Here is a 27,525-nt window from a genome sequence, read left to right as displayed (position 1 = left end):
TTTTAATACCATGTTTTCTTAAGAAAGCAATCTCACAGCCAAGGTTATTCTTTGTTAATTAATGATACAGGTGAACCTTTTACATTACTTGAGTCAAGGTTTTCTTTAAAAGTCTAATACCATTTTTTATCAGGATGTCCTGTATTGTGACTCTATATGCTTTATAAATTCAGATTCCAGGGCAGTATTGATTCTTCCTTCTACCAGTATTATGGCAGTATCCTCATTTAAATCCAGACATTCCACCTACTTTTTTTTAATTTCTAACATTTGTTCAGAGAAAGATATAATAATTGCTCTTCACCTGGCAGAGCGCTGTTTGCTTATCTTGATTAAACAGGGTTTTAAGGCAAACCTTAAAGTCCTCTGAAGGATGGAGACATTCATCTTTGAATGACACATTTAATTGCTCTCAAGGAGGAGTTTCTAACATTGTTTGAGTTCCCTCAAAACACACCAAGACTGAGGCAGAAATATCCTATGGTCACTGATACAGCCGAAGTTCATCAACGTACTCTAGTGTGCACATAAGCAGACATGATTGGTTTACGTTTATTTGTTCCAACTCAAATAATTATTTAGATATTATTACACATTTTATAATTAGTTTATGCACGTGAAGGTCTGAAGGTGAACAGAATTATTCTCAAGATGCCCAGCCTCTCTTCTTGTTCCCCCATCTCCCTCCTCTCTCTGTACACATTCTGAAGCCTTCTGCTGCTTCAATATTTTTTGGGTCACAGCTACTGTCACTGACCTCACCATTGTGTATGAGTAAAAGTACTTATATTCATTGGAAATTATAGCCGTTGTGTTTCTACCACAAACTTGACAGGATATGGTCATAAGTATGCCAATCACAGGCCAGAGGTTTTCTCCCAGCTCCAATACGCCTTCATTATTTTTTTTGTAGCAAGCATGAGAAGATTGTCACAGAAACAAGATTTCCTTCCACCTGCAGATGATGTTCTTTGTCAGTACTCTCCTCCTGCCTTTCCAAGACCTGGGTAGGAAGCACTCTGCCCTATGCTGTTCTGTATTGCTTCTCTGGTAAGAGCTATTTAATCCCATGGAAGACAGGAAACAGGAAGTGTGTCAGGGAGGAATGTTTAAAGGAAATAAAGGAAGGAAGCATCATTTTTTTCCCAAAAGGAATACCTTCCAAGGAGAATCCTAGCTCTCTTTAGTTTCAATACAGAGATGAAGTCCCAAGTGAAGACTGCTATGTCCTCTACGGTCAAAAAATCCCCAACCACCTAGTTATCAACATGACAGATACCAGTGAATGCCAGACATTTACCTCATCAAACCAGAGGGGCATCCAACAAACTTACAGCCAGCCTTGCCAAACAAAAGAAAGCTGTTTCACACAGCACTATTTAAACTGTGGAACTGGTCATCATAAGGTGATACAGAGACAAAAAAATTCTATAAATACATTCTAAAAAAGGATTAGATTAACAGAATAATGGCAGATAGGTTGGCTTAGTGTGGTAAACTAACAGATTTGGTGGTCTACATGCCATTTTTATGCTAAGCTTCATAAACCAACAATTGCTAGAAAATAGAAGGAAATACCACCCCAAGTTTGCTCTGTTTCTTGTTCTCCTTCCCTAAACATCTTCTGCTGGTACTAACAGTCCTTAGATATGACAAACTCTTTATTGAGTATGATGGACCTTAGCTGATTTAGGAAAGGTAAGTATATCATGAAACCAAGAAAATGACATTAGACATCTAGAAAAGTTTTAGCTGCCTTCTATCAAAGATGTTCTCTACTCAAACGATTTTCTGATCATTACTAATCCAGAAATTGCTACGGCTCAGTCATTTTCATTCAGACAATTTTATTAGTCAGCATTATAGAAAGCTTAAAGTTTAAAAGCATCAACAAAAATCAGGCCTATATTCTTGCACAATCTTTTCTACAATAGAAAAATACAACTCGCATGATACACAAATAAATTCTAAGCACAATCACTTTTGTAAATAAATCATTTCCACATTTCATAAATTTAAAATTTCTTTGCAGGTAGACTATTTTATTTTCACTCCAATTGTTCAAGACCAAAATTGAACACCATGAGAAAATTCCTCCAGAAAAAACCTAGTATTCATTGAATAAATTATACACTCACCTGAAGTGGCTTATTTGGTTTTCTAAAAGGCAAGAAAGTCTGTCCTTAATTTCCTCAAACCTTTCTTTCTCTTCAACAGATACTGTTCCAATTCCATCTGGCCTGTAATATTAAATATTTAATAATTGTTGATAGCTCTTCACGCTGATTCCTCTTTAAATAGCGATCTTTATTTTTTTTTTTTAAAGTGTTCAGTTAACATGTGTGTTAACTCTCCTTTCCCCTCTCCCATTGCCTTGAAGGATAAACAATAACTTGTGAATATAAAGAACAAACTGCAACCAGACAAACAATTAAACTTTTGAACTGAACTTTTAAATTCAAGTCCTAAGTTTCTACCTGATCCCAATATGAACACAAGGTAGCATGTATTTCTCCCAAATAATTCCCCAAGATATGTAATATCCTTTATCAAGAAAATTAGTACTATTGGCACAGTAGAGGGGCCTACACAGACCTTGTTGAATTTCAACTCCTTGAATCTTCCAGATATTTTCCCAGAGGTACAATGTATCTGAAAGTGATTTTAAAATAAAGGTGGGAAGCAAACTACATTGAGAAAAGTCAGAGCAGGCAACACCTAGGAACTCCCCTGCTTAGAGTGAGCATAGATTTTTTTGATCCCTTATCCCATACTGACAAACAGCAGTATGTAAACAAGACTTTCATGTAAGTATAGCATAAAGGATGCAACAAAGAAATAGCCTTTAAAAACCAAAATCACTGGCACTTTTTTAAATATAAATTTTTAAGTCCCAATAATTAATAATAAGCCTTGCATTAAGTATGTTAAGCACACACTTAGTCTAAAGTCTTAGCCTAAAGGTGTTATTAATGTATTTATATTAAAGTAGTGACAAAATTAAAGAAATCTAAATACATATTTCCCAAATTGTATTTTTGCCATGCAGTCACAACTTCTCCACATACAGCATACTTTAAAAAGAACTATCTGAAAACTTCCTGTTACTCTCTTAACTTCCAGCTCCAGGGTAACAACAGCTACTGCTTCCCACCTGAGTTTATGACCCTGACACCTAGTGCAGATCTGCCCTGTACCTCCTCCAGAGCCTCCAAAACTGTATCTCAATGTTTCTAGAACTGAGGAAATTGTAGTAAAATGGCATGAAGAAGGACAATGTTCTATGAATGTTCTATGAATCATTCTAGAATTCTATGAACATGTTTTTGCTAAATTGTTACTTTAACTTCCTGCACGATACTTAAATCTAGGAGGGATAAGTTGCTACCTGATCATGACATAAACAATTCTCTCACCCTTTAAATCACTTATATTTGTGATCTGTCAAGTCAAGGTGGAAAGAATGCCTGAACTCCTTAAATTATTGTGAAGACAACAATAAAAATCAGATATGGTGGAGGTATGAGTAACCAGGCACATCAATATACTATTGTATAAATTTGATGTGAAAGAGCAAATAACTTATCTTCTTTCTTTTGATGGATGCCAGGATACTTTACCTCAGCCTTCTGACAGATGGAACGGGCTCAAATTTAAGTAAATTGCACTGCCTGATTTCATTGTCAGGAGAGATCGTGCTCTGGAGTGATAAAGCAAATAGTTCTGTCATATTAAACCTCGCTGAGGCATGTCATATATATGACAGAAAAGACCTGGGGGTCCAGATAACAGTAAGTGAAAAAGGTGAGCCAGTAGGATGTCATATCTGTCAACCTGAACTAAAGCTAGGATCACTACGTACCGTGGACCTGTCACTTTACTGCGTTTGTTGTCATACAGAACCTCACTGACAACACCTAAAATTTTCAGAACTGTTAAATATATTTGCAGGGGATGTTTGCATAGAAGCAGATGTCCCAGAAGAAAAGGAAAGAGAACACAAAAAGGTGTTAGAAAAATGTACCACCTATAGCACTGAAAAACTTGTGTCTTGAACACATGCTTTTAGAAAACAGCACAAACTCTGAATCATTATTTTGTTTCTTCCTGTTAGCCTTATTGCAACAAGCAGAATATAAAAATGCATTTTCACAACAAAGTTCTGAGACACATGTTGTGCTGGTGATCATTTTTTGCTACTCTTGGGAATATGTATCAACTACTGAGAAAAAAGAATCCACCGAAAAAGAATCTGAGATGAGCTGAGAGAGAAAAAATAGATAAATAGTTTCAAAATTTCCACTCATTTTGTCTTCTAGATATTTTTCTTTAATTGCTTTAAAGACAGAATAAAATAAAATAGCACTGTTTTGAGCTGGTTATTTTTATTTATAAATTACTGTGCCTGCCAAGAAAATCAGACTCAAGCAGTCATTTGGTTTTCAAAGGTTTGGGTGATCCATAAAATGCGCCTTTCCTACTATCCCAAATGTTATGGATAGTGGTTTGGACTTGATTTTTTCAACTCAAAACCAGTATTCAGCTTTCTTACTGCATCTTGGGACCTCTCTTCCAAGAACTCAGCCAAGAAAAGTGATTGACTGTCTTAAGAATAGCTTTCATTTTAACATTATCTTCTCAAGAAGGTAAAGGGAGAGTGAATTTTCCTTTCCTCCACATTCTTTTCCTCCTTATTCTTCACAACTGCTTTTGGGATTAGAGAACTAGGTGAAACGGTGAACACTCAAAACCTGAGTCTCTCTCTCACTTATATTAGTTCTCCATTTTGTCAGAACTCTGTCAATTGGATTTGGATTGGCCTGTCTTGTCTGCTTAGATCACAGTCTAACTGGCACAGACGTAATGTTGTCTCTGGTCACATCTCAAACTGTTTAATTCACTCAGACTTAAATATCGAAAGAGATTTGAAATAAACACCTCATGAACTAGAGCTAGTAAATTCAAGTGGGAAGTAGCTGTTCGACCATAAGACACTTAAATAATGACACCAAAAATAGAGGTTGACCAGAATTTTTAAAGAAACCTTTACTGTGACAATCTTGCAAGATTGCTGTCCTGATGGCAGTTACTCTAGGGAAGCTGATTGATTAGGTGGTGTATTTAGGTTTTCCTCTGGGAATGGACTGTTTTTCCTCTCTTGATATAATCCTTCAAGGCTTGGAGTACCCTCTAGAAATATTTTGCTGTCTAGAGGTCCTAAAACCTGTAGTAATTTGCAGAGATCACTTGATGCATTGTAGGATTAAGATTCTTGTGAATAGCTATGGCACGTGAGATAAAAATGGTATTCCAGTTCCAATGGGAATTAGATACGATGGACACTGGGTTGACTGTAGATTGTTTCCGGCCTTCAACTTTGGAAACAGCTTCTCCTAGTGGCTTCTTAGAGAGTGAATTGTTATCTCAAGCAAGACTGCTTTGTTGAGAGAGCCTTGTGAAATACTAACTGAACATGACTGACTTTGCTTTTTTCCTCTGGAACATTGTTGGTACTGGTGCTTTTGGCATAGCTGCATATTTTAAAAATATTTAAAGTCTTTTCAATAAGCTTTCCTCATTAAAAACATAGACCATCACTTTGGTCTGTCATGAAGAAAAAAGAGTATGAGGAGAGGAATGCACAGATTGATATTCTAACATGTACAAACACACACACACATAGATGAGAACGGAAAGGCTGACCAAAAGAATCTGCCAGAGAAAGATGAGAAATTATGATGAAAAACAAAATACAAGAAAAATACTTCAGCTAAGGTCTTACTTCAAGACATTTATATAATAAACTACATTTCAAGGGCACAGGAAAAACAAAAGCAAAACTTAAATGTCATCTTGGCTCCTAGAAACAAATTGTTTTAGAAGACTTCAGTGCTTTCTAAGAGCTCTTGTTTTTGAATTCAGCAGGATGCACAATAAAATGGAAGAACAGCGACAATTTTCAAATTAGCAAGATAAAAGTTTGACTTTTTGTTTCTTAGTAAACTGAAAATTAAATTGTTTAGAATTTTGATATAGAGGTTTTATTATCTATTTACAGGACTTTAATATCCAAAGACTAATAAGCAAATTTTTCTTTAAAACACAGTTGCATTAATTAAGGCTTTTGCACAGTCCATGGTTTATGTTAGACAAATCTAAGAAAAAACAATGATTTACATTATCAGCTTAGAAGCAGGCAGAGCAGACATCTTTTTATTAACAGAAAATGAAGGGAGCAAATTATCACGTGGCATTTAAACATAGCTTTAACCAGCAGGCACTTGAAGAGCTAGCATTTTGTTGTTTATATTAACCATTCTTCAAACATTCTGACAAAAAAAAGGGCACAATAGAGCCTTCTGTTGTACGCATTTTTCAGGCTGATCCTACATCTGCTTACAGGTCATACCCTCTTTTTCACAAGTGAACGAAAAAGACCAATTCTGAAGGCCACTAAAACAGATTAAGATGATAAATCAGGTTAATTTTAATGATCTTTTACGCAGTTATATTTTAGGTAGGATTCATTAATGCCCTTCTACTGAAAAGCTAAGCACGTACTAATATATGATCATTCTACCCAAAGTATAAGGGTATGTATTGGCATTAATCAGTTGAAATTAATGACAAAACAATGTAAAATGTTTAGGAAAGGTGAGAGTATGTAATAGCATTAGCTGTTCTTTCATCACCTAAGATGGCAAGTATCACCTTAACTATGCAGAACTTTGTTCTAATATTTCTTAATAATGTGTGAATTGTGATTAATTTTCTATTGATAATTTCTCTGAGGCTTTTCAGAAGCAGATTTGTTTTGGCATGTTGAACAATGTGCCTCTGTTAATACTGTAGTGAGGACACATTTTATTATAACATTATTATAGTCACTACCACTTTCCAACACAGGGCAGTATCCTTCCTTAAACCAAAGGTGAGGTCAACATGGCTTCACTTGGTACTTGCAACAGGGTAAGGAACCTTGCTTCTAGCTTTGAACTCAGGACAACCCTACTGATAACTTTCTTGTGGCTATTTACAACAGTAATATACAGGAAGTTCTGTCACTAATGGAACAGCATTAACTAAAAAAAACCCCCAAACTTAACTATTTAGAGGGGCCTCACATCAGAGGCTTGGGGGTATGACGCTTGTAAGTGAACCACTTAAAAAGGAGAACACAGATTAAATTAAAGAAGGTTTACCTTCCTCTGTGCTCCATATACCTTGGAGATGCTCAGCTTCCAAAAATGAAAGATGAACCGGATGATGCAAGATGCTTGGCACAGGGCAGTACGTAAAACTGAAAGACCTAGCGTAAAAGTTCTATTCTCAGCGTTGCCCAACGAGCCTCAGAAAAGGGGAAGATTACATTCACCTGAAGAAAAGTGATATAAATGTCCAAGGATCAACTAGTTTTTCCAGCTTTGAGAGAACACTGCTTCTCATCTAGAAGCACAAACTCACATAGCATATCAATCCTAAAAGGTATATTTTCTCATTCCAGTATTCTGGGGAAAGGGTGACTGGTAACAAATGACTTCTGAATAAAAAAAAGCTTTCAGGTATGAGAACTCCACTCTCACTATTTCCATTATAGAGGACTGATAGAAAAATAAGACAAACTACAAAACCAAAAGACTCCTGTTAAGTCTCTAGATGCTGTATCAAACAGACAGAGAATTTATATAAGATGCTGGTAGAATGATGGAATATAACTTCTGATGTAACACACTTCCCTAAAGATCCACACTATAAGGGATCTCAGGCTCCTTCCTCCAGCTGTTGGACAGCCTTGGAACAGATCTAAGATTAAAGCAGAAGGCCCAATTGCCGATAAAAATCAGGGAAAGAAGACCTTGCACCTGCTATCATTACAAGACAGACAGAATGCGTGGGGTTGAGGGTGAGTAAGAAGCACAGCAGAAAGAGGAAGCATTTTCAACTGCTTAAAACTGAAAGGTTCCACAAAATCTTGCTAGCAATGGTTTCTTGGGAAAACCATCTAAGAAGTCTATATGCTATTCAAATATTTTTATATACAAAATTATACATACAAAAACATAACACTTCTGGGAAGAGATCAACTGGACAAAACCTTTCATGTCAGATGGTGACCATGTGAAGAGAAATGGTGAAACTACTGACGTAAGTTCTGGAATTTTAGATTAAATCTTATTAGACATTGTTTATGGAAGATACAAAATGGAAGGAGAAACCAGCAAGATACAGACAACCTTACTTTAATGCTAGAGTTAATTTAGTCAGAAGAGAAGGAAATATCTATTCAGAAGCTCCACAAAAAATGATCAGAAGAGACAGAGCACTGTAATGATATTATTTTCCTTATTTTTACAAAGTTCCTTGTCCCAGATTTGAAAGGGATGATTTCTCTGAACATTCTTTTATCACTTGACACAAAGTGTAAAAACGCAATAAATGGTTCTTATCACAAAACATTGAAAAATGAAAAGAAATATATGAATGCATAGCACCCTCTGAAGTTTCCATAGTTTCATTTCTCTTATGTGTTCATTTACTCCACTTTAATATATTTCTTCCAAGCATAACAGGAGCAAGAAGCCTATCAGAGAGTCTACAGTGCCAAATGATGGCAAGGATCTAAAAAGAGCTCTCAGAGAGGGCAAGGCTATTGCAGAGATACGAAATGAATTCTTTGCGCTGGTGTTTATTATGAAGGAAATTAAGAAGACTCCTACGCTGGAACCCTTCTTTGTTCACAGAAAAAAATCTTTATCTTCAGCACAGAATCTGTCCAAACTTAAAGCAACTAAGAAAAAGCTTATGGAATAAATTAGAAAAATGGACAGCAGTAAGTAGCTAGGGCCAGAACTGAATTACCTATGGTTGTGTGAAAGTTCTCACCAAGAACTGCCTTCCTCCTGAGGAATGGTAGGTGAAGAATGTGAGATCAATTTAAAAGTCAGAAGTCTACCGGGGAGGTGGTAGGGGCAACTACAGGCCAGTAAGCTTTACATACATCCCAGAAAATTAGAATGAACTATAATATAAGGATATTTAAGGATAAAATTAAAGAAAATGGGGTAAATATTATCTATTGTGAAGAAGTCTGTAGGACGCTGAAGCCATAAGGCAGAGAAAGCTTACCTTCTGATCTTCTTGAAGTGCTCTAAAGGGATCAAAAACAGGTGGATGAGTGTGATGTGACTGATACGATGTACCTGGATTTCTAAAAATCTTTTGTCAGAGTCCCTTAACCAAAGGCTTTTAAGGCAATTAAACAGTCGCTGAGTAAGAGTGCAAGTCCTTACATTTACAGTGAAAAAAGAGAGAGTAGGAATAAAGGGTGAATACCTGCATTGAAGGTAAGTTATGAGTAGAGCTGTGCAGGGATCTATGCTGAGACCTGTGTTATTTTACAGTATTCATAAATGACCTGGCAAACAGCTAAGAACTGAGGTGACAGTAAATGCAATTGTAATGATAGTTATGTGGCATAGTGTGGAGTTCCAGAAGGACCTTATGAAATCAAGTAGCAATAAAACAGCAATGATCAAGATAGATAAATGTAAGGAGAAATCAGTTGCTATTCAGGACAAAGATCTTGGTGTTATGATGGATAATTCCATGAAACCTCCTCTGTTCAGTAGCAGTCAAAGAAGCAAATCAACATTGGGAATTACCAGAAAACGTTAATGAATTAGCAGAAAACATCCATCCAGGGTAATCAATGCATGGTTCACTCATGCTTCTTGAATCTTAAACAGTAAAAAGACAACAGAGAAGGATTTTTTTTTTTTTGTCTCTCCTCTATCCCTTCCAATAGCAACAGAGAATGAAATGAGAAGTGTAGGAATTAAGTTCAAAGCAAGAGATCTTCAAGCAAGAGGAGGCTGAGTTGTGGAACTTGCTGCCAAGGGTGTTGAGGGTGCAAAGGGCTTACAGAGGTTCAGGGGTGCAATGGACAAGTACCTGAAACAGATACTCACTCCAGGTTACAAAACAGGCATATTCTGAGCTGCAAAGAGTTGGAGACTGAAAGAGCACTAAGAGGAAATATTGCATATGCTTGCCCTTCTCTTACTCCAAGCTGGTCAATGCTGGAGACAGGTGACTGGCTTAGAAGAACCCTGACTCAGTATGACTGTTCTTCTATGTAAACATACATGCGCTGAAGATTTCAAAATGAAGGCAGAAAGAAACTATTTATCTTTGGTTATAAACTGATTTTTGTAGCATTAGTTTCACCTTCACTTCTCCTATATGAACTTGCAATAAATCAGCTGTCTTTCTGAATAGAAAAAGGTATAACCAGGGAATATGCTTGAATTTTGAATTTTTCAATTCAGTCTGTAACTCAGCAGGTGGAAAGAAGTCACTTTGCACTTCATGTGATACTCACCAGCATCCATTTCAGACAAGAGGGACTGAATAGAAGTCACAGCATGAAAAGTAGACAAAAGTGAATATGATGGGGAAGAAAACAATAGCTCCTACCTGGACTGTTTAGACTGAAATGTCAGCATTCAGGAATATCCTATAGTTCTTTGTTCTGCCCATTTCACTTTCACCAGAGATACACAAGTGCATGCGTAACTGCAGTGCAAAAAGTTTGCTTGTGAACTAGTGACTTTGATGTGGACCATATAGTGGAACATTTCAGAAGAAAAACATTATGAAGAGGAGCCAAAGGAGAAGCTTTTGTAAAGTTATATAGCACCAGCAGCACAGCCAACGGAAGCTGATTTTATTTACTGGAGGAAAAGGAATCAGTTGATTCAGAAACAAGGATGTGTTTTTGTTTAAAAAATCAGCAAGGCTATTCTTTTACTAAAATATTTTGCTTTTTGGCTATTTAGGAAGAGAATATCTTAAGAATATCATCCACAAAAGCAGAAATACGTTTCCTACATAAGCAGTTTGTTAGCCCAGTTGTAATGCTCTTCCAAGCAGGAAAGGAAAGGCACGAATGAGGCTTTAATTCCTCAGTCTAGGACTCAGCATATTGTGTTCGATCCTGCATAAACATTTCTGTTCCCACACCAACAACATTGGCATAACAGACACACTAAGTACCAGCACGCTTGATAACTCTGTCAGAACTTGTTACCTACATCTTCATCTCAGGAAAGAAAACAGTTGGGGACTGTTCTCTGGTCCTGAGACCAGGTGGCAAGGTCTGCTGAAAACAGCCTACACCAGAGCTCAGTTCAGGTCTCCTCTGTGCTCCACAATGTCCCTGAAGCTCTAGGACAACAATTTACTTTTATGTGTTTATTCCACGTGTTTTGATGTACAACCATGGCTATTGTGTTACAGTCTGCAAGAGCATTACAGCCTGCAGCATGAAACAGAGTTCATATTTCAAGTCCTAGGGGTGCAGCAAAAGAGCACAGGGGATACTCAAGGGTTCAAAATCTGCTGGAAGAGTTCTGGAGACATAAGAAGGGTGGAAAGAGCCAAAGCTGATTCAGCCTTGTTCATGGTGTTTACTGGGAGCACTATTCAGTATGTGCAATCCCACAGCCATGCCTGGGATCTTAAAGGGTGTCTAAGACTAACGGACAGTTGGGTCCATTGTATTAGACTGGTTCCTCACCAGTTTTATTTAGCAAATTAGCTGTAGTCATTGGTGTGCTCAGCACATGTCCTGGTATGGCCCCAGCATATTTTGTAGATTTGCTCTGACTTGTGCTCGAGTTTCTCCTCACCAGACTATCAGAAATGAAAGCGAGTGACACCTTTATCTGATCATTTGACTGATGTCACTAGATTGCCTGCTACTCTAAAATTCATGCCTAAAAGAAATTGATAATTTGAACTACAGGTATGGCTGCATTTCTACATGCTCCTCCATCACCTGACTTCAAGATCATTTTTGATGATCTTTCTCAGGCTAGTGGAAGGTCTAAGATCCCTCTGTGAAGCAGAGGTGAAATATAAATTGAATACATCATGCCCAGAGTATAAAGCTCTTTGTCTTTGTTCTGTGGTCTTTCTAATTCTCAGCCTGACTTATAAAACTAAGATGTATAACGCCAGGGATCAGCCTAGAACTTTGGCCTGTTGTGCATTGTCTGTAAAATTCTTTTTTCCCTTTTACTATTTTTTAGTGCTGCGGCAGATGAATGAGTGGATGTATTATGTGTGTCTGTCATCCTCAGTGAGTGTGTCTGTTTCTGTCCTTGACTTACTTTTCTTCTTTCTTCATGTTTCTTTTTTCTTCCTTTTTACAATATCTCAGTTCTAGTCAGACCCTCTCTGTTCAACACTTCTTTTATTCCTAAAACACTCATGCTATTCAGAGAATATCTGTACAGAAGGAATAGACAGAATACAAACAGAGTGCTTACCACTGTGTAAATGATGTGCTCCCTGAGATATTTTCATGCACTGCATGCACTGTTGTCCTTCACTTAAATTATGAAATAAAAAGAAACGTATCTACCTTTCTTTTGAATTCTTGAAATAAGTTTGAGCAATTATCACTGTATATTTGTCTTGTTAGGTTGAAACCAGTAATAAAAAGGCTAGAAACAACAAAGACTTAGACTCAATAGGAAATACGAATGTGTCAGGTTCTTCAGGAACTGACAAAAGCAGCATGCTTTTACAGAGAATATGTTACCAACTAAGAGCCAGAAAATCTCCTAACTCACCAGTATGAACATTAAGATTCTTGAGAGTATTTCAGGTACATTCAAAAACATTTTAATTTTGGCTATTATTATCAAGGATTACATAATGTTAATCTCACACTACCAAATCACTCAGGTCGCAAATGCCCAGCTCCTGTCCTCACAGATGAAGCTTTGTCTGAGGCAATAAAGGAAACTATCCTTTTTAAGGATTGTCCCTTCTTCACTGGCTCAAGGACGAGTAAAACGGCCTCTGTGACTGACTGGTTGCAAGGCAACATAAGCATATGTGTTGGGAAGAAAATCTCTCTCCTGATACCTACCAGGATTCAGTTTTGGGGATTTACTGACAGCATCACAGTAATTGCTTTTTGGGACTGTGAGTAGGTTTTCCTCTAGTAACAGGATTGGATCAGCTGAGATCTATTGGTCTTTCCCTTGTTATTTTTGAACTTCTAAAACATATTTCCTACAGCAGTCTACAAATCTAGTGTGCACAGTAGGGTGGAAATGCATGTTGTCCTATAGATTGCCTGCCCCACTCCCTACTTTAGTACAAGGAAGACATGGATAAACTGGGGCAAGTTCAGTGGATGGCCACCATGATAGTCAGAGGCCAGAGCACTTGCTCTGAGGAAAGGCTGAGGGAGCTGGGCTTCTTCAGCCTGGAGAATAGGTGGTGTCTAGGGGGACTGAATGAGAGCCCCCCAGCTGCTACTAGGAGGTTGACAAGAGACAATGGATATAACTACACTGAAATAAGACAGGTTCAAACTGGGTAAAGACCTAACTGGATAAAGCCCTGAGCAACCTGGTCTGACCTCACAACTGACCCTGCTTTGAGCAGGAGGTTGGTCTAGAGACGTCCTGAGGTCCCTTCCCACCTGAGCTATCCAATGATCCTTTCTCCAATACCTGCTGTTCAACAGCAATAATAGTTCCCTCACAATTTGGAATAAGACACAGATGAAGCAAAAGCTTCTTTTAAAGAATGTGCTTAGCACAGCAAAGAAACAACTTATTTTTTTCCAAGTCTTTCACTTGCAATTGGAAGGAAGACATCATCCCAAGAGCATCACTGTGACCAACAGCTCCTGAAGCAGCCTACCACTTTAGCTGAAAGAAATCCAGAAGTGTCCTAGCTCTTCCTGGCTCGGGGTCATACCACATTCCCAATATATGTTATTTCTCCCTGTGGTTGCACAGCCAGAAGAACTCAGTATAGTGTGATTAGTTGCCAAGCTACAGACTATAGAAAAAGAGTCAAAACCTCCCTTAAACTTCAAAATTGTTCAAAATGTTCACTGGAAACACCATTCATGAACACAACATAGACGCAGAATGCAGAAGACTACCTTTGTAACAGGATCATTTCCTTTAGCCTTGAATCAACCTGTCTATACAATGCCCAAGAAAACACACTGCATTAAGACAGTACAAACTGAAAGGAGATTGCCTTTTTATTTAAATAGTAATCTGTATAGAACCTCCAATACCCCTGAAGAAACTTTCATGAGCAGATTTCTGTTGTGTGCAACTTCCTTACCTGGTGAATGCAAGAGCCTAAGAGCCTATAAATACTTCTGCTTCCTCCTAAGGCTATGAATTTAAAAATATGTCATTAAATTACCTGTTACCATGAACATGAGAAGCACAAAATGCAAAACTGTAGTGGAGCAAGGTTGGATCAATGACAGAACCATTTTCTGAATGTTCAATCAATTCACTGAGATAGCAAAGATGGCGGTGACAGCCTCTCACTCCATAGCGAGCACAGTATTCATCTAATACGAAGACTTGACCTGGGCTAAACCAACCCTGAAAGAGAAAGGCAAAAACCCCCACCACATTTTGAGATTTCTTTTGCCACTCACAGCTTTGAAATCAAACAAAGAACAGAAGCATATATTTTTATGTGCATTACATAAACTTTTTATACTACAATGACTTATATCTGACTAATGCTGATGGCACTGTAAGCTAGATCCAACAATAGCCCTCTTGCTGAAAGGAGTAAAAGTCAGGAAATTATCTGCAGTTCTGAGTTACCACTACTATGAAATATACAGTTTACAAAAACATGCTAATACATCCAAGTCTGGTACAGATTCAATGATTTAAAAACCTAATATAAACTAACACTTCAAAATAATTAATTTTGTTAAGAATAATTAATTGTAAGGTATGATAAAACATTTCGGTAATGCTGAGGAACATTAACATGGACATTAAAACACAGTTTCTGGATGACCAGTTCCCCGTGGCTGCATCTTTAATGTGAGAGAACCACAATTTGACCATAAACCTTGTTTCTTATGTAATATGCATGCACTTTTAACAACTTTTTAACAACTTTCACTAGCAAAGAGATACAAAGCTAGGTAGTTTGTTAAAAGCCATCTGAGTAAGATGAATGTGATTTGACCTTAAATAATTAGATATTCTGGGGCATACTGAGGGCTGACTCAGGCAGAGTCCTGTTGAGACCAGAACAGTGTAACCCTGACACAGACAGGAACAAAGTATAGACTCCTTCCCACCACAAAACCAGTTCTTGAGTGAATCCAGAGTGTAAAAAACCACCCTGATTCTTGATGTAGACATGTAAAACAGAAAAACCTTGATTGCCTTGCCTCCCAATATGAAAAAAAATAGCATAGTGAGCTTCCAAAATGCAGCAGGGAGAAAAACAGAAATGTTGGGAAACCACAGCTACCACAGCTGTTCTAAGGAAGCATTTTTCTTTGTTCTTTTCTTAATTGTGGTGATATTTCCCTCTCATTATCCCTGACAAATGGTTAAGAGAGATTAAGGAACACCTGAACTCAAATATACAAATAACTTTGATAAGCAAAATGATTTTGCAAGTCATGAATTTATGACATCAGTTTAGCAGCTGAAGACCCATATTTCCCTATTGCTTGTGAATACTTCTGCAAGCTCAGATGTTTAATATTTATAAAAAAATCAGCAAAAATACTATTAAACAATACTTAAAAATATATTCACACCAGGTTTAAATCATCTCTGTTTTTAGTAAAAGACTTGCATGAGAAAGGGATTTAAATTTTATATTCTCCTCCAAGTCTTGAATTTAATATATTATTTCCAAACAAGAACACCTCAGTTATTTCATAAATTTGCTTGCTCCTGATTAATTTCTTTGAAGTCAATGTTTCCACTATCTTTAAAGAGCTTCAGCTGTTTCTAGAGAACATTTAGCTTTATTACAGCACCCAGAACAGTACTCAGTGTTTTAAAATAATATCCAGTCATGCTGCAACGGCTCATGTAGTTTACACAGTGTTTGCCAGAAAATATGGTATTTCATTGGAAGAGGAAAGAGAAGGGATTTTAACTGAATTTCTGCAATAATACGTATTCTAGCCCTAAATATAATAAACAGTGGTAATTGTGATTGATATTGTACCAATAAGTTGTCATTGTCATTGATCTCTTTCTACATTTTTATGGAAAACATGACAAAATGCTGCATGTTGACGCCTAGCAGTACAGAAGGAAATAATTATTAAAATTTCTGTACATTCTCATAGGAGAAAATTGTGACAAGAATACAAATTTTGAAAGAACTCATTACTTTAACTTCAGTGTCTGTAAGAGATCTGTTTAAGTGTGGTCATTCTCATATAAATATGCGCCTTTCTTGCCCTTGTTCAACCCCGTATCATGCGTCTCACAAACACATAACAACTATATGCTACAGAGTATTAGATAACTGTGTATTTTTAATTGAATAATTGAAAAAAAAAAAAAAAAAGAAGCTCCCCAATACTGAGAAGTATGTAAAATTAAAGAAGTTTAGGTCATACGGTATTTTAATACAGAACTGTGTTTAATATTAATTCTTAAACATTTTTATTTTTACAAGTTATATGTGTGGTTACTCTGTATTTATTGAAACAAAGGGATGCATTGTTTCTAAAAATGATAGGAAATGAGCTGTTCAGGAAAAAAAAAGTCACACTTACATGTTCATGCATTGTATTGCTACCTTAACATTCCCAGTTTTTTTAATTTAAAAATACAGTTAAATATGCAATTTAACAAAAAATGATCACCCATTCTACTTATTAAAATATGAATTTTAAAAAGAACAATAAGAAATGCATCTGCTTTATGGTTGCTATAGCACTGTGTATTTCAGCTAACCTCTTCTAAAAGTTCCTGATTTCAAGGTTATATTAAGTGTCTTACTATATTATTATTATAAAAAAAGATTTTGACCCCAATGCACTGTTAGAAAGCTAACCATTTTCTCTTTGAGTGCCAATTACTTTGTACAGATGTACCTTCAGGCCTCTTTGATTCAGTGTGCAACCCACAGACAGAAAATGAGTCCTTTAAGTTTTTCTATACATACTTATCTGGTAGTATTTTAAAAAGGAAGCAACTGTCATCAAATAATCAATTTTTTCCCTTTTTTACACTTGCAAACAAACCTAAAAAACCTCATCATTATCTTTGTATTGCATGCCTAGTCAGACCAATGGAAAAAAGAAGTAAAAAAAAAGTTACCCTTTTTTGTTGCTGTTGGGATAGTAAAGTAAAAAAAAAAAAAGTGCTATGAGGCATTTTATGTCCTTAGTGAGAAATCACTGTTTCAGACACGATATCAGGTGAAAAATAAAGCCTCAGGAAGTTACGAGCTCTGACCCACACAAACACGTTTAACAAGTATGTATAATCTACTGGAATTCCACAAGATTGTTGCTGGTTTTCCCTACTGTAAAACAAAACCTGAAGTAGCCCCATCCTCAACTCCTAGTTCACAGAGTATAGAATAGAGAATGTTATGTAGGAAAGGGAAACTGCGGCTACAAATATGGAAGCATGTTATGCCAATATCTTATCTTTAATGGCTGTCTTTGAATGTGAAAAACATTCATTTTGATACAGAGATTACACTTTACTAGTTTTTGTTTAATAATTATACTCCCATCTGTTGTTTGCAATTCAGGTAATACATATATGCCCATATATCTACATTGCTTCTGCTTCCCTTCTTTTGGCGTTTTTCCTTCTTCACACCACAGTGGAATGAAGAATTACAAGACAGGTGAAAATGTCTGACATGAAGCGACTACATTTGTACTTAAAATGCCTGTACAGGTGTCAGTAAATCCTACCACAGGAGCTCTTCTTACCATTATCAGAACCTTCTGTTTTTATTCAAACCTCCATAAAGGACATGATAAATTTCAGCTGATAAAATCAGAGACAGTTTGGGTCTCTGCTTTCTATTGAGTGGCACAGCAGCAGCTTGCAAGTGTATAATTTTCAAATTTGAAACCAATCGATCGGACCCTTTATTCCAACTACAACTGCAGCTATTGAATGAACTAGGAAGAAAGGACTACTTTGTAACAACTATTTCTCACTTCTTTGTATCTATCCTCCAGCCAGTACTCACCAAACAAGAATATGAGTCATTCAATCTGTGATCCAAGGTCTGCCTCTGAAGCAGTCTGAAGAGGGAAGCATGGTCAAATTTGCAGGGATTAGCAGAAATAAACTCATCCATGCCATGTTTCTGACCACGGTCCGTATCTGTTCACACAAAGGAAAAATGTGCAGAACAATACATGTGAGTGTGTGTGCAGACTTACAAACACAAGTGTACACATGGCATGTAAGACTCAATATATGAACTTTCTTGAAAATATGTCAAAGAAAAAAGTCACATAGGTAAATGCTTGCAGGTGACTTATTACAGAATCTTGGTTTTTAATCTGAAAATAATATTACTGAATTATTTTTCTATCATACCAATCTATGCAGTGTAACAGTGAAAAAAAATAAAGTCGCTACTCACTGACAGAGTAAACAAAATTTAGAAAGGCTACCGGAAAATACAACATAGTACATTAAAGTAATTCTTAAAGCATGGTTTTCTAGTGGAGCTCTTCAAATGTTACAATTTAAAAAACAATAATATGAGTATGAAAAAAATGTGTTCTATAATTTCCTAGTTTTGTGTAGCTCTCTAATTTTAGAAAAATAACCAAATAAATATCCTTTCCTCCATTGCAAAAAAAAAAGAAAAGGTTTATCCATTTATTTCTTCAGATAAGAAAGAGCATCTTTACTGCAGATCAAAGTACTACTCATAGAAATATTCACCATGGCTTGAAGCCTACTTCTCAAATGGCAAACTGGAGCAGAAATGAACACACTGGCTTGAGCTAGGTCATTTCCAGCCTTCTTTTTGTACTCAGCTTTTAATGAGACAAACCTTAATGTAGTAATGGCAAAGAGCCCCTTCAACCTTTCAGCAAAGAGTAGTGAAAAAGGGAGCAGCATTTTTGTGTAAATACATTGAGAAAACATACTATCCCAAATGGCACTTCAATCAAAGGCCCAAATTTATTGTTCTTCACAGATTGCATCTTTCAACGCCTTTAAACCCCGCGGGTTTATCAAAAGAGAAGCTCTAGTGATTGCTTTCATTAATGCTATGTTTTGTCAAAGTCCTCAATGTGAATTATCTATCAAGTATGGACAGAAAAAGCCTTACAGTGCCCAAAAGGACTAGTTATGTATTAGCACATTATCTGTCTTGGATTCTATAGACTGTACTGGGGTGAACAGTCCTATCAACTTAAAAATTGACTTCCCCTTTCAATAGGGTCTTAGCTCTTTGTTCCTTTAAATTCAAACCTAGGTCTTTTTATATTCGTTACTAGAAAAGTACAGATCTAAGTGTATCCTAAATGCAATTTTGAAAACCTGCATAGTACAAATCTAAAATTTCTAAAGAAAAGGAGACAAAAGTTTATTGATTAAACCCAATTATAGAGTCAGGTTCATAATAAAACTCAATATTGATCTGTGGGCATGATGCTAACATAATCAGTCACATTTAGAAATTTAGCCCCAGATCATATTGATCCATGTCAAGTCCAACTTTCAGCTGTATTTGTGGATGGGAGAATTATTTAATTCAAGCTGAAGGATCTGCAGCATCACATCCTGGAAAGATGCAGAAACTAATTCATATCACTTGGCTTTGCACTGTCAAAGCAAGAGTCACATCCATGTGACAGATTTCACCAAGGTGGATGTAGCAAATAAACAGTATGACAATACATCGATGGTGTAAGGTATGAGACCATCATCCCAGAGAAACAGCAGCATGTATTTTTAATGGTTTAAGGATCAGTAGCATATGTGATTACATAGATTAACAATATTTCCATGAGCATTAGATTAGCCTATTGCTAATGACAAACTTAGCTCATATTTTTGACATAGGTACATGAAATGTTCTCTCTTAATTAGTGCAATTTAAATGTATTTAACATGAATTCAAAGATAAACAACTGATATCAACACAACTACATTACTGAAAGTACTAAACTACAATGTGAAGTTATCTATGGTTTCCAAAATGAACCACACACAGATAAGTTTTCCAAACACAATATGTTTAACATGTGACTGATTTCTACGTTTCTTTTAAGTTTTCCTTCTTACACAAAGATCTGATTTATTGAACCATTATTTACAGTAAGGCAGATGACAGAAAAGAAGAAGGATTATTATTTCTTTCTGCCATTGGTCTCATGTACAAATTATACATAGCTGAATCTTTCTTAAATTAACCAGCTTGATTTTTTTCTCTCAACCACACAAATATAAGACTCCCCTTTTTAAAACGAAAATCTCTGTAAGTACTGACAAGTAATTAAGTATTTTGAAATCAGGAGACTGGATGATGCAAATGAAACAGATTCAACATTCTGATACAGTCATCCAGATGATCAGAATGTGTAAGGTGACCTATTGAATACAGTGCAGCTTGTGAAAGCAGAATCTGCTATTACAGAATTTGGGAAAAAAAAGCAAAAATATTTATTTAAAAATATAAATACTTCTAGGTTTAATCCTACAGAAAGATCACCATCTTTTTAAGTGAATCAGACAGTACAAATAACATTGTAAAATAGTAACAGAAGATCTGTTACCAAATATATTTTAGCAACAGAAAAACAATTAAAAACTTACCTTTGCCAGCTGTAGGCAAGCAGGAAATAATAGAAAAATAGATCTAGTGTAGTACACTACATTTTATTTCACTGTTATGATATACAAACAAGATAACTGGTAAATCTTTTTGAAACAAAAAGGATTTTGAAAAAAATGTAAGAACTTGATCAAAGATTATGAGGAATTTATAAATGTTATATGACTGTAATTTAAAATTTATTTAACAACCTACTTGTAAAAACTGTTGGAGTGATCATATTTTCCAAAATCCTACACAAATGAGCTTTAGATGTCCTGTTCAAGCTACATGCAAATGCAAAAGACAGAGAGTGCTATATTGTGATATACAGTTAAGAAAAAATACAATTCCATTTTATTCTCTGCACTTTCTCAATCTTGGGAAATGTTTGGAAGATATCTGAGGAGAACTCCAAAGCAGTAATACTTCTCCTGCTTTTTCACAATTAATTTTCTTCCCTTCTTAATGGAATTTGTTGTCCTGCTTTCAAGTTGCCTCTAACTCAAGTTCATTGTTTTGGCTGCTATTTCCATGTTACACTGTCTGTTTCAGGTTGTGTATTTATTTTATCCTTTGGAAACTGTTAGCCAAAAAACTATCCATTTTTTTTTGGATCAAGATAGGACAAATATATATATTTTAAAACCATGGTAAAAACTTAAAAAAGCTATTGCAGGAGTTTTAGCAAGTTCTTTGGGTGTTCTTTTAGACAAGGATATTCATTTTGGCAGAATAGCATTCTGAATATGCCTTTTGCCATTTTTGCAAGAAACTTCCAATTTTAGTCCAGCTGCAAAGGCTATAAAAATCACCACATCCTCAGTGACTCAGTAGAATTGAGCAACCAAGAATTCCACATTTATGGCACATGCTTGAGTGGTGATAACCAAATCAATAGGCATCATTTCTGTCCTGTTCCAGCCCAGAAGCAAATACAAGTTTTCTGCAGCATTTACTCTGTGCTAGGCTGAACTACAGGAACTGGCCTTGCAAAGTGGTGACCTCCTCCCTTCTGTGGCTCTCTATGACATCCCTGCTTGAGTTTAAGCATCATGCAAGCAATCTGAACTAACTCAGGCAGGCAGGACAGAAAACCAGGTAGAGACAAGAAATCTGGTATTGCAGGGATTAAAAAGATTTAAAGACTAGGAGTAGTAGGGTAAGAACTACGACTGATCCAGAAGAGGCTGGAACTGGTTAGATGAAGATGAAGGTGCGCTCCGTACAGATAGTGACAGTTTACATTGGGAACATTTTGATTCCTGATGATTGACCAGGACTCCAAAGTGCTACATGCTGAGAAACAAAGCCAAAGGAAAATCTATGCCCTCAGAACCTTATAATTTCAATATCAGACAATGAAATAACAGATGGAAAGAAAGTGGCAGAATGTGAGAAAGCAGCTGGCCCATATGGCCCGACCATCAGGCTGGGGATAGCACACTGATGGACTGCCAGTATTTTGCTGAAGGACAGATTTCAAGAGGATACTAGTGAGTTTTTGCAAGTTTCTGAGTAGCACAGGAGAGAGCATAAAGGTGACTTACTGACTGCCTAAGGTGGTGGAGGCCAGTGTTAACCTTTTCTTTCTAAAAGGGAGATGGGGTAGTTGGAGGCAAGCAGGAATGGGATGTGAAGGGGAATGGGGGAACATGCAGGGAGGGTGGAGTTACTCCATGCTTCTAGGTGGCAAAGTGTACGATGGATATAAAGCTGCCAAACCTGCCGAGACAGCTATGTCAAATGAAAAAGTATGTTTTATTTCTGTTTGTTTCTAAAATATTTAATTAATTAAACATACGAACATCTCAGAAATATTTTAAAGAACTGCTTTACAAGAACATTACTAACTATATCAAAACTGAGCAATGCCACCATAAGGTTAGTGGTGGTATTTCTTGCGTGTATGTATTACGACACCAGTACCTTAATATTAATCATATTCTGGTTTTCCCACAGAGTCTCTGATATAGCCAGCTCAAAGATTGAGAGTGATATAAGTAACATTTAAAAGAAATATGAAATTAATGATTTATTCCCGTATCATTAAACTATGATAGGGAGAGAAATTTTATAATGCTTATCATCGGTATATCCAAACTGATGGAAAATGTTAATGTTATATTTTCACATAATCCCGAAGAATTTCTTCATTTGGCAAATTGCCTGCACTTTCTTCTTGATTACACAACACTGTCCACTTGGATGATTTAAATGTCCACACAAGCTTCCTCTGTGATGCTTTTTTCGTCAGATGGATGGATGTTTGATTTGTAAATGTCTTCAACTTTGCTGTCATTGGATTGATGTCTTGTAATACCGATGTATGGCCTATGCACTTGACTCTTTTTACTACTCCCTTGCTACTTAATAAATAGGATTTAATGTTTTGTTTGTGGGCTGTAAACAGCATTTGTGTGACAACTGTTATAATTGGTCTCTGCAAAATCTCAAATTATTTTCCTTTTGTGAGCTGCTTTGATAAGTGACATCATTCCAAAAGAGAGATGAGGAAAACTATGCATCTCAGATCAAATGATTCCTCACCTAACTTGGTTTTCCAGTATCTGTCTCTCTCCTTTCTTCTCTGCAAATATTTTCACAAAGAGACCATCTCTGAACTCATGGTGGTGTATGATCAGAATGATGTTTGGCTTTGTGTTTCTTCATTAAGACATGAAAATCTCCTCATGTGCTGCTGTTACTCCTTTGTTACGACCAAGTTTTTAACAGTGTTCATCACTTCAGCAGCCTTTCGAACTGTATGAAAAGATCTTCTAATACATTGCTCATTAAGAAAGGGAACGCCTCCTGCACCTTTATATGACGCAGATGAATCTATTTTTAATTGGTGCTTTCCCTGAAACATCCATGTCCTTGGGAAACTTCTGGCTTTTCTACAATCATGCATCCTTAAACACTCTGCCCTTTGCATTACAGCATGCTTATTCAGAAGAGTGGAACTGAAGAGCGGTCTGTTCTTCTTCATCATTACTGACATTAGCCTGTCCTCACTTTTGTTTTGGAGCCATCTACTACTATGAATGTGCAGTACCAAGAAATTAAGAAATTGGCTAGTATTCATTTTAGAAGTTGCAGGGGTACAATAGTAGTTTGCTTCTAGTGCCACACTTAAATGTGTATTTGCCTCATCAGTAGTATAGAATACCAACTTTCTTCTAAATGCCCTACATGAATGATCCTAAACTGCTATACAGCATCAACAAGAAGAGACTGCACATTCAGATCAGTAAGACATCTGTAGGTTGGCCTTTTGGAGTGCTGCTGCTGTCCACATGCAAGAGCAATATGTCCATTTTGTGCATTTGTGATAATTGCTGTAAATATCAGTCAGACCCTGGCTGTCTTATGATTATCACGTCTAGCTTCTTTTCAGGAGTTCCTGATGTGTTTGTTTTGATCCAGCTCTGAGGTGGCCCTCTTGTACAAAGAACTATCTTACGTGGAACAAGGCACCAATAAATGCAAAAAATACAGCCTTTGTTACACAAAAGGAGTCCCTTACTCTTTCCTTTCCTTAGATCACAGGAATAATTCTACCACTGCTTACAAAACCTCTTAAAGAGTTTTGAACTTGCGAATATAGAAAACAGTAGAGGCTGTGAAAACAGAGTATCATTTATTGTCATTTACACATATCACTTGATGAAAAATGTTAAACGTTTAATGACATGCTTGCATTTGACAAGTTGTCATTTTCAGCTAATAATGTAACATTAACTTTGGAAAGCAGAATTTTGCCTACATGGCAATGGAAAATGGAAATGTTAGTATTTATTACCAGCAAAAAATTAACCTTAATATAGCTAGGTATGTGGCATACTAATCATCATCTGATGTTTTGATTTCTTTAATGACAACCTTCAGTTGCTTTTGTATCTATCAAGAGAATTTCAAGATTACAGAAGATATTTTATAAACACAATATATAAAAACATTGAAACGTGTCTCCTTATGTTGATTTTTCTCTCCATCCAGCAGTTTAAAGATACTTAAATTTTTTCAAGTTATCAAAAGTTCTTTTTGTACAGTTTATCAGGATGAGTGAGTTGCATTTCTTATATTCCTAGAGGATGAGGAAGATGGGGACAGACTTTCAAGGCTTAAATATTATCAAATGACATTTGTTTTGCAAAGCCCTAGTTGGTTTTCTGCTTTCTGTACGTGGAGGGGGTGTTGTATGATATACTTTAAAGCAATGTGATCTTGTATTGGCTGGAAATGCTTACATAATATATTAACTGAAAAATAAGATACATAAAAAAGTAGTTGACAAATTCTCTAGTCATAACTGTATTTCCTAATACTAAAAATGTATTATAGTGAAGAAGAAAAAAATTGAAATTAATTTCACTTAATATATACACTAGCCCTCTTGATTAAAAATAAAATACTCTTAACTTCACGCAAACATTTTTCTAGGGGAAAACAAACAAACTTCCTAGGAAACTGAACATATGTAAATCTGACAAAGGGTCAGGTATAGATTCTTCTTAGGAGTAAAATTGTGCCCCAAGAGAATCAGCATAGTATCTGTAAATGAAGCAGGAGTCTTAGAAAATTATTAGATCTGTAAACCCTCATTCTTGCAGTTTCTTAAAAATTGATTTATTTGATTATGCCCATTTCCACCTCAAGTGCAAAAGACAGAATAATAAAATTTTCCTCATGTAAGCAGAACTGGAGGTATTACAGAAATCAGTGAAACATTGACTCTTTTAAGACTAAACCTCACATTAAGTTAAATTTCTCAAGTTACTCTTCTGCAAAGAATTCTATCAATTAATTACAAGAAACCAAAATTGAAGTGTATTAAACCCAAAGGCAAATAATAATTTAACCACAAATTTTTTGATTTATATACAGTTCAGTCATATCAGTTTGTGCAAGCTGATATAGAAGCATGACAGAAAAGTGCTTTTGAGCCTCCCTTAAACTGTCTTTAAAAATAAAACTTATTTTTCCTATGGTTTCCACCTAAGAACTGTAGTCACCCTAACTGTGTAAGATAACATCAAGATGTGTCAATCTTGGTTTTTTTAATTCTTCACCACTATCAGTAATTTTATCTCTAAAAACATAATTTCAGTATATCCAAACCTGCAATTGTTCTTTGTACCTTTTTCTTTCTATAATTTTCCCTGCCCTGTGGTCAGCGTTTTCTAGCTGCTTTCACTTCCATGTAAACCCTGTGTCCAAGAAGAAGAGCAATTCCTTGGCTACTACTGACTATGGTCACTTCTTTTGTACTTTCTAACTGACGCACATGAAGTAGAAACATCGGGGGGGGAACACAGTGAACTCCCCAGTACCCAGCCCAGATCCAGGTAACTGGGAGGAGGTGAGCAGAAGCACTCGTTGGCTGTTGCTCTACCTTTGCTTTTGCAGTTTTACTTACATCCTACAAAATACTTCACCTTAACATCCCCCGTGATGAATGGTTACTTCATCAAACATCAAGCTGTTTCAGATTAAAAATGCAACAGATGTCAGTGCTTTTGTGAGATTGAACTATGTTTTTTTCAATGTTCTTGACAGCCTAGTCAGGATTTTAGATAAGTATTACTGAGTTTAATGAGCACATTTTACTGTCCTCTAATAGCAAAATGATAAAAGATTACAGGATGAATGGAAGGCCGTGAGATTGAGTGATAGCAGGACTGATGGAGGAGAACGGTTTTGGGTCAACCTGCTACAGACTTCAGACATTAGACCAAGTTGAGTCTAAAACATCTATCTCCCTTCTATCACTCTACATATATAGATATATGATAATGAACAAGGATTACTGCATACAGTCATATGACATTGTAAAAATTTGATGGCTATTACAAATATCCTTGAATTGCACTCAGCCTCCAGAGCAAAAAAAAAAAAAAAAAAAAAAAAATCATGTATGGTTCCTATGTGCAGATATGTACATGACAGAATACTTTCAGAGGGATTATAGGAAAATTTCAAGATATAGTTAATGTATGCTACCTACCTTGATTTTCTCTGAAACAATATTTTCCTCAGAGAAAGATGAGGAAAATTTAAACCCAATTTTTTGGGGAAAATTTTTTGTATGTAGTTTAATATTACACTGAGGGGTGCAAAAATCTAGCAGCCCATCTAGTCCCTTTCAGCTCACAATGTACTGTCTACATAGCAATTTTTAGATAACTAATGTATACAATGTATGATAAAGCTGACATCAATCTGTAAAATTCTGAGAACAGATTGATGCTTTTCTGTTCAACACTACACTGGCTGGTTACTGCAACATCTAATGTAAACCAAACACCATCTCCATGGTAATATGTGGGTCAACTGTAATGAATATGAAGGTAATTGCCATATTTTCATGGATTATAATAAAAATAATGACCTGCAAGTCAGGATTTCCCTTGGTGGTAATAATAATCTCAGTTAAAGAGCTTCTGGCTAACAACAAACTGCTAGGCACATTTCCCTAGTGAATGAGTTCTGCTTAATTAAACTTCATTGAGGGAGTTGCTACATATCTAACCTACTAAAACAAAAACCAAAGCCACAAAAGAAAAAGAAAGCCAACTTACAAAGTGGGGATATGTCTGTGTTGACATTTCCTCCTTTAGGATTCATCTTCTGAGCCTGACTTGCAGGAATAGGCTTATACGATTGACCTGTGGCTCTGTACATGGCTTGAACCCAGAGTATTCTATCCTGCTCATCGTCACTGGCAAATATCACGGTATCGCCTTCTTTAACAGCATTGAAAAACATTCGACCACCCTGAAGACCTGAAGCAGGAAATAGGAAGGTAATAGTAACAAATACAAATAACTTCTAAATCACCAACAATGTTTATTACATTATTGGTTTTCCTCTGTGTATGTG

The 27,525-nt window shown here is 36.2% G+C and overlaps 1 protein-coding gene across 8 annotated transcripts in view; it reads right to left on the bottom strand.

The window, feature by feature from the left end:
• CADPS2 (calcium dependent secretion activator 2) overlaps positions 1–27,525 on the bottom strand; it is a 323,617-nt gene that overhangs the window by 87,312 nt on the left and 208,780 nt on the right. For all 8 annotated transcript variants that reach the window (XM_069802016.1, XM_069802017.1, XM_069802018.1 and 5 more), the window contains exons 11-14: positions 27,225–27,428; positions 18,049–18,185; positions 14,248–14,435; positions 2,139–2,240 (exon numbers count right to left, since the gene is read on the bottom strand). In XM_069802016.1, coding sequence (XP_069658117.1) covers positions 2,139–2,240; positions 14,248–14,435; positions 18,049–18,185; positions 27,225–27,428 — 631 coding nt within the window. The remainder of the gene's footprint in view (positions 1–2,138; positions 2,241–14,247; positions 14,436–18,048; positions 18,186–27,224; positions 27,429–27,525) is intronic.

The sequence above is a fragment of the Haliaeetus albicilla genome, chromosome 14 (genome assembly GCF_947461875.1).
Source record: "Haliaeetus albicilla chromosome 14, bHalAlb1.1, whole genome shotgun sequence".
NCBI lineage: Eukaryota > Metazoa > Chordata > Aves > Accipitriformes > Accipitridae > Haliaeetus > Haliaeetus albicilla.
The sequence above is the reverse complement of the archived record's forward strand: the minus strand, read 5'-3'. Positions and strand labels throughout refer to the sequence as shown.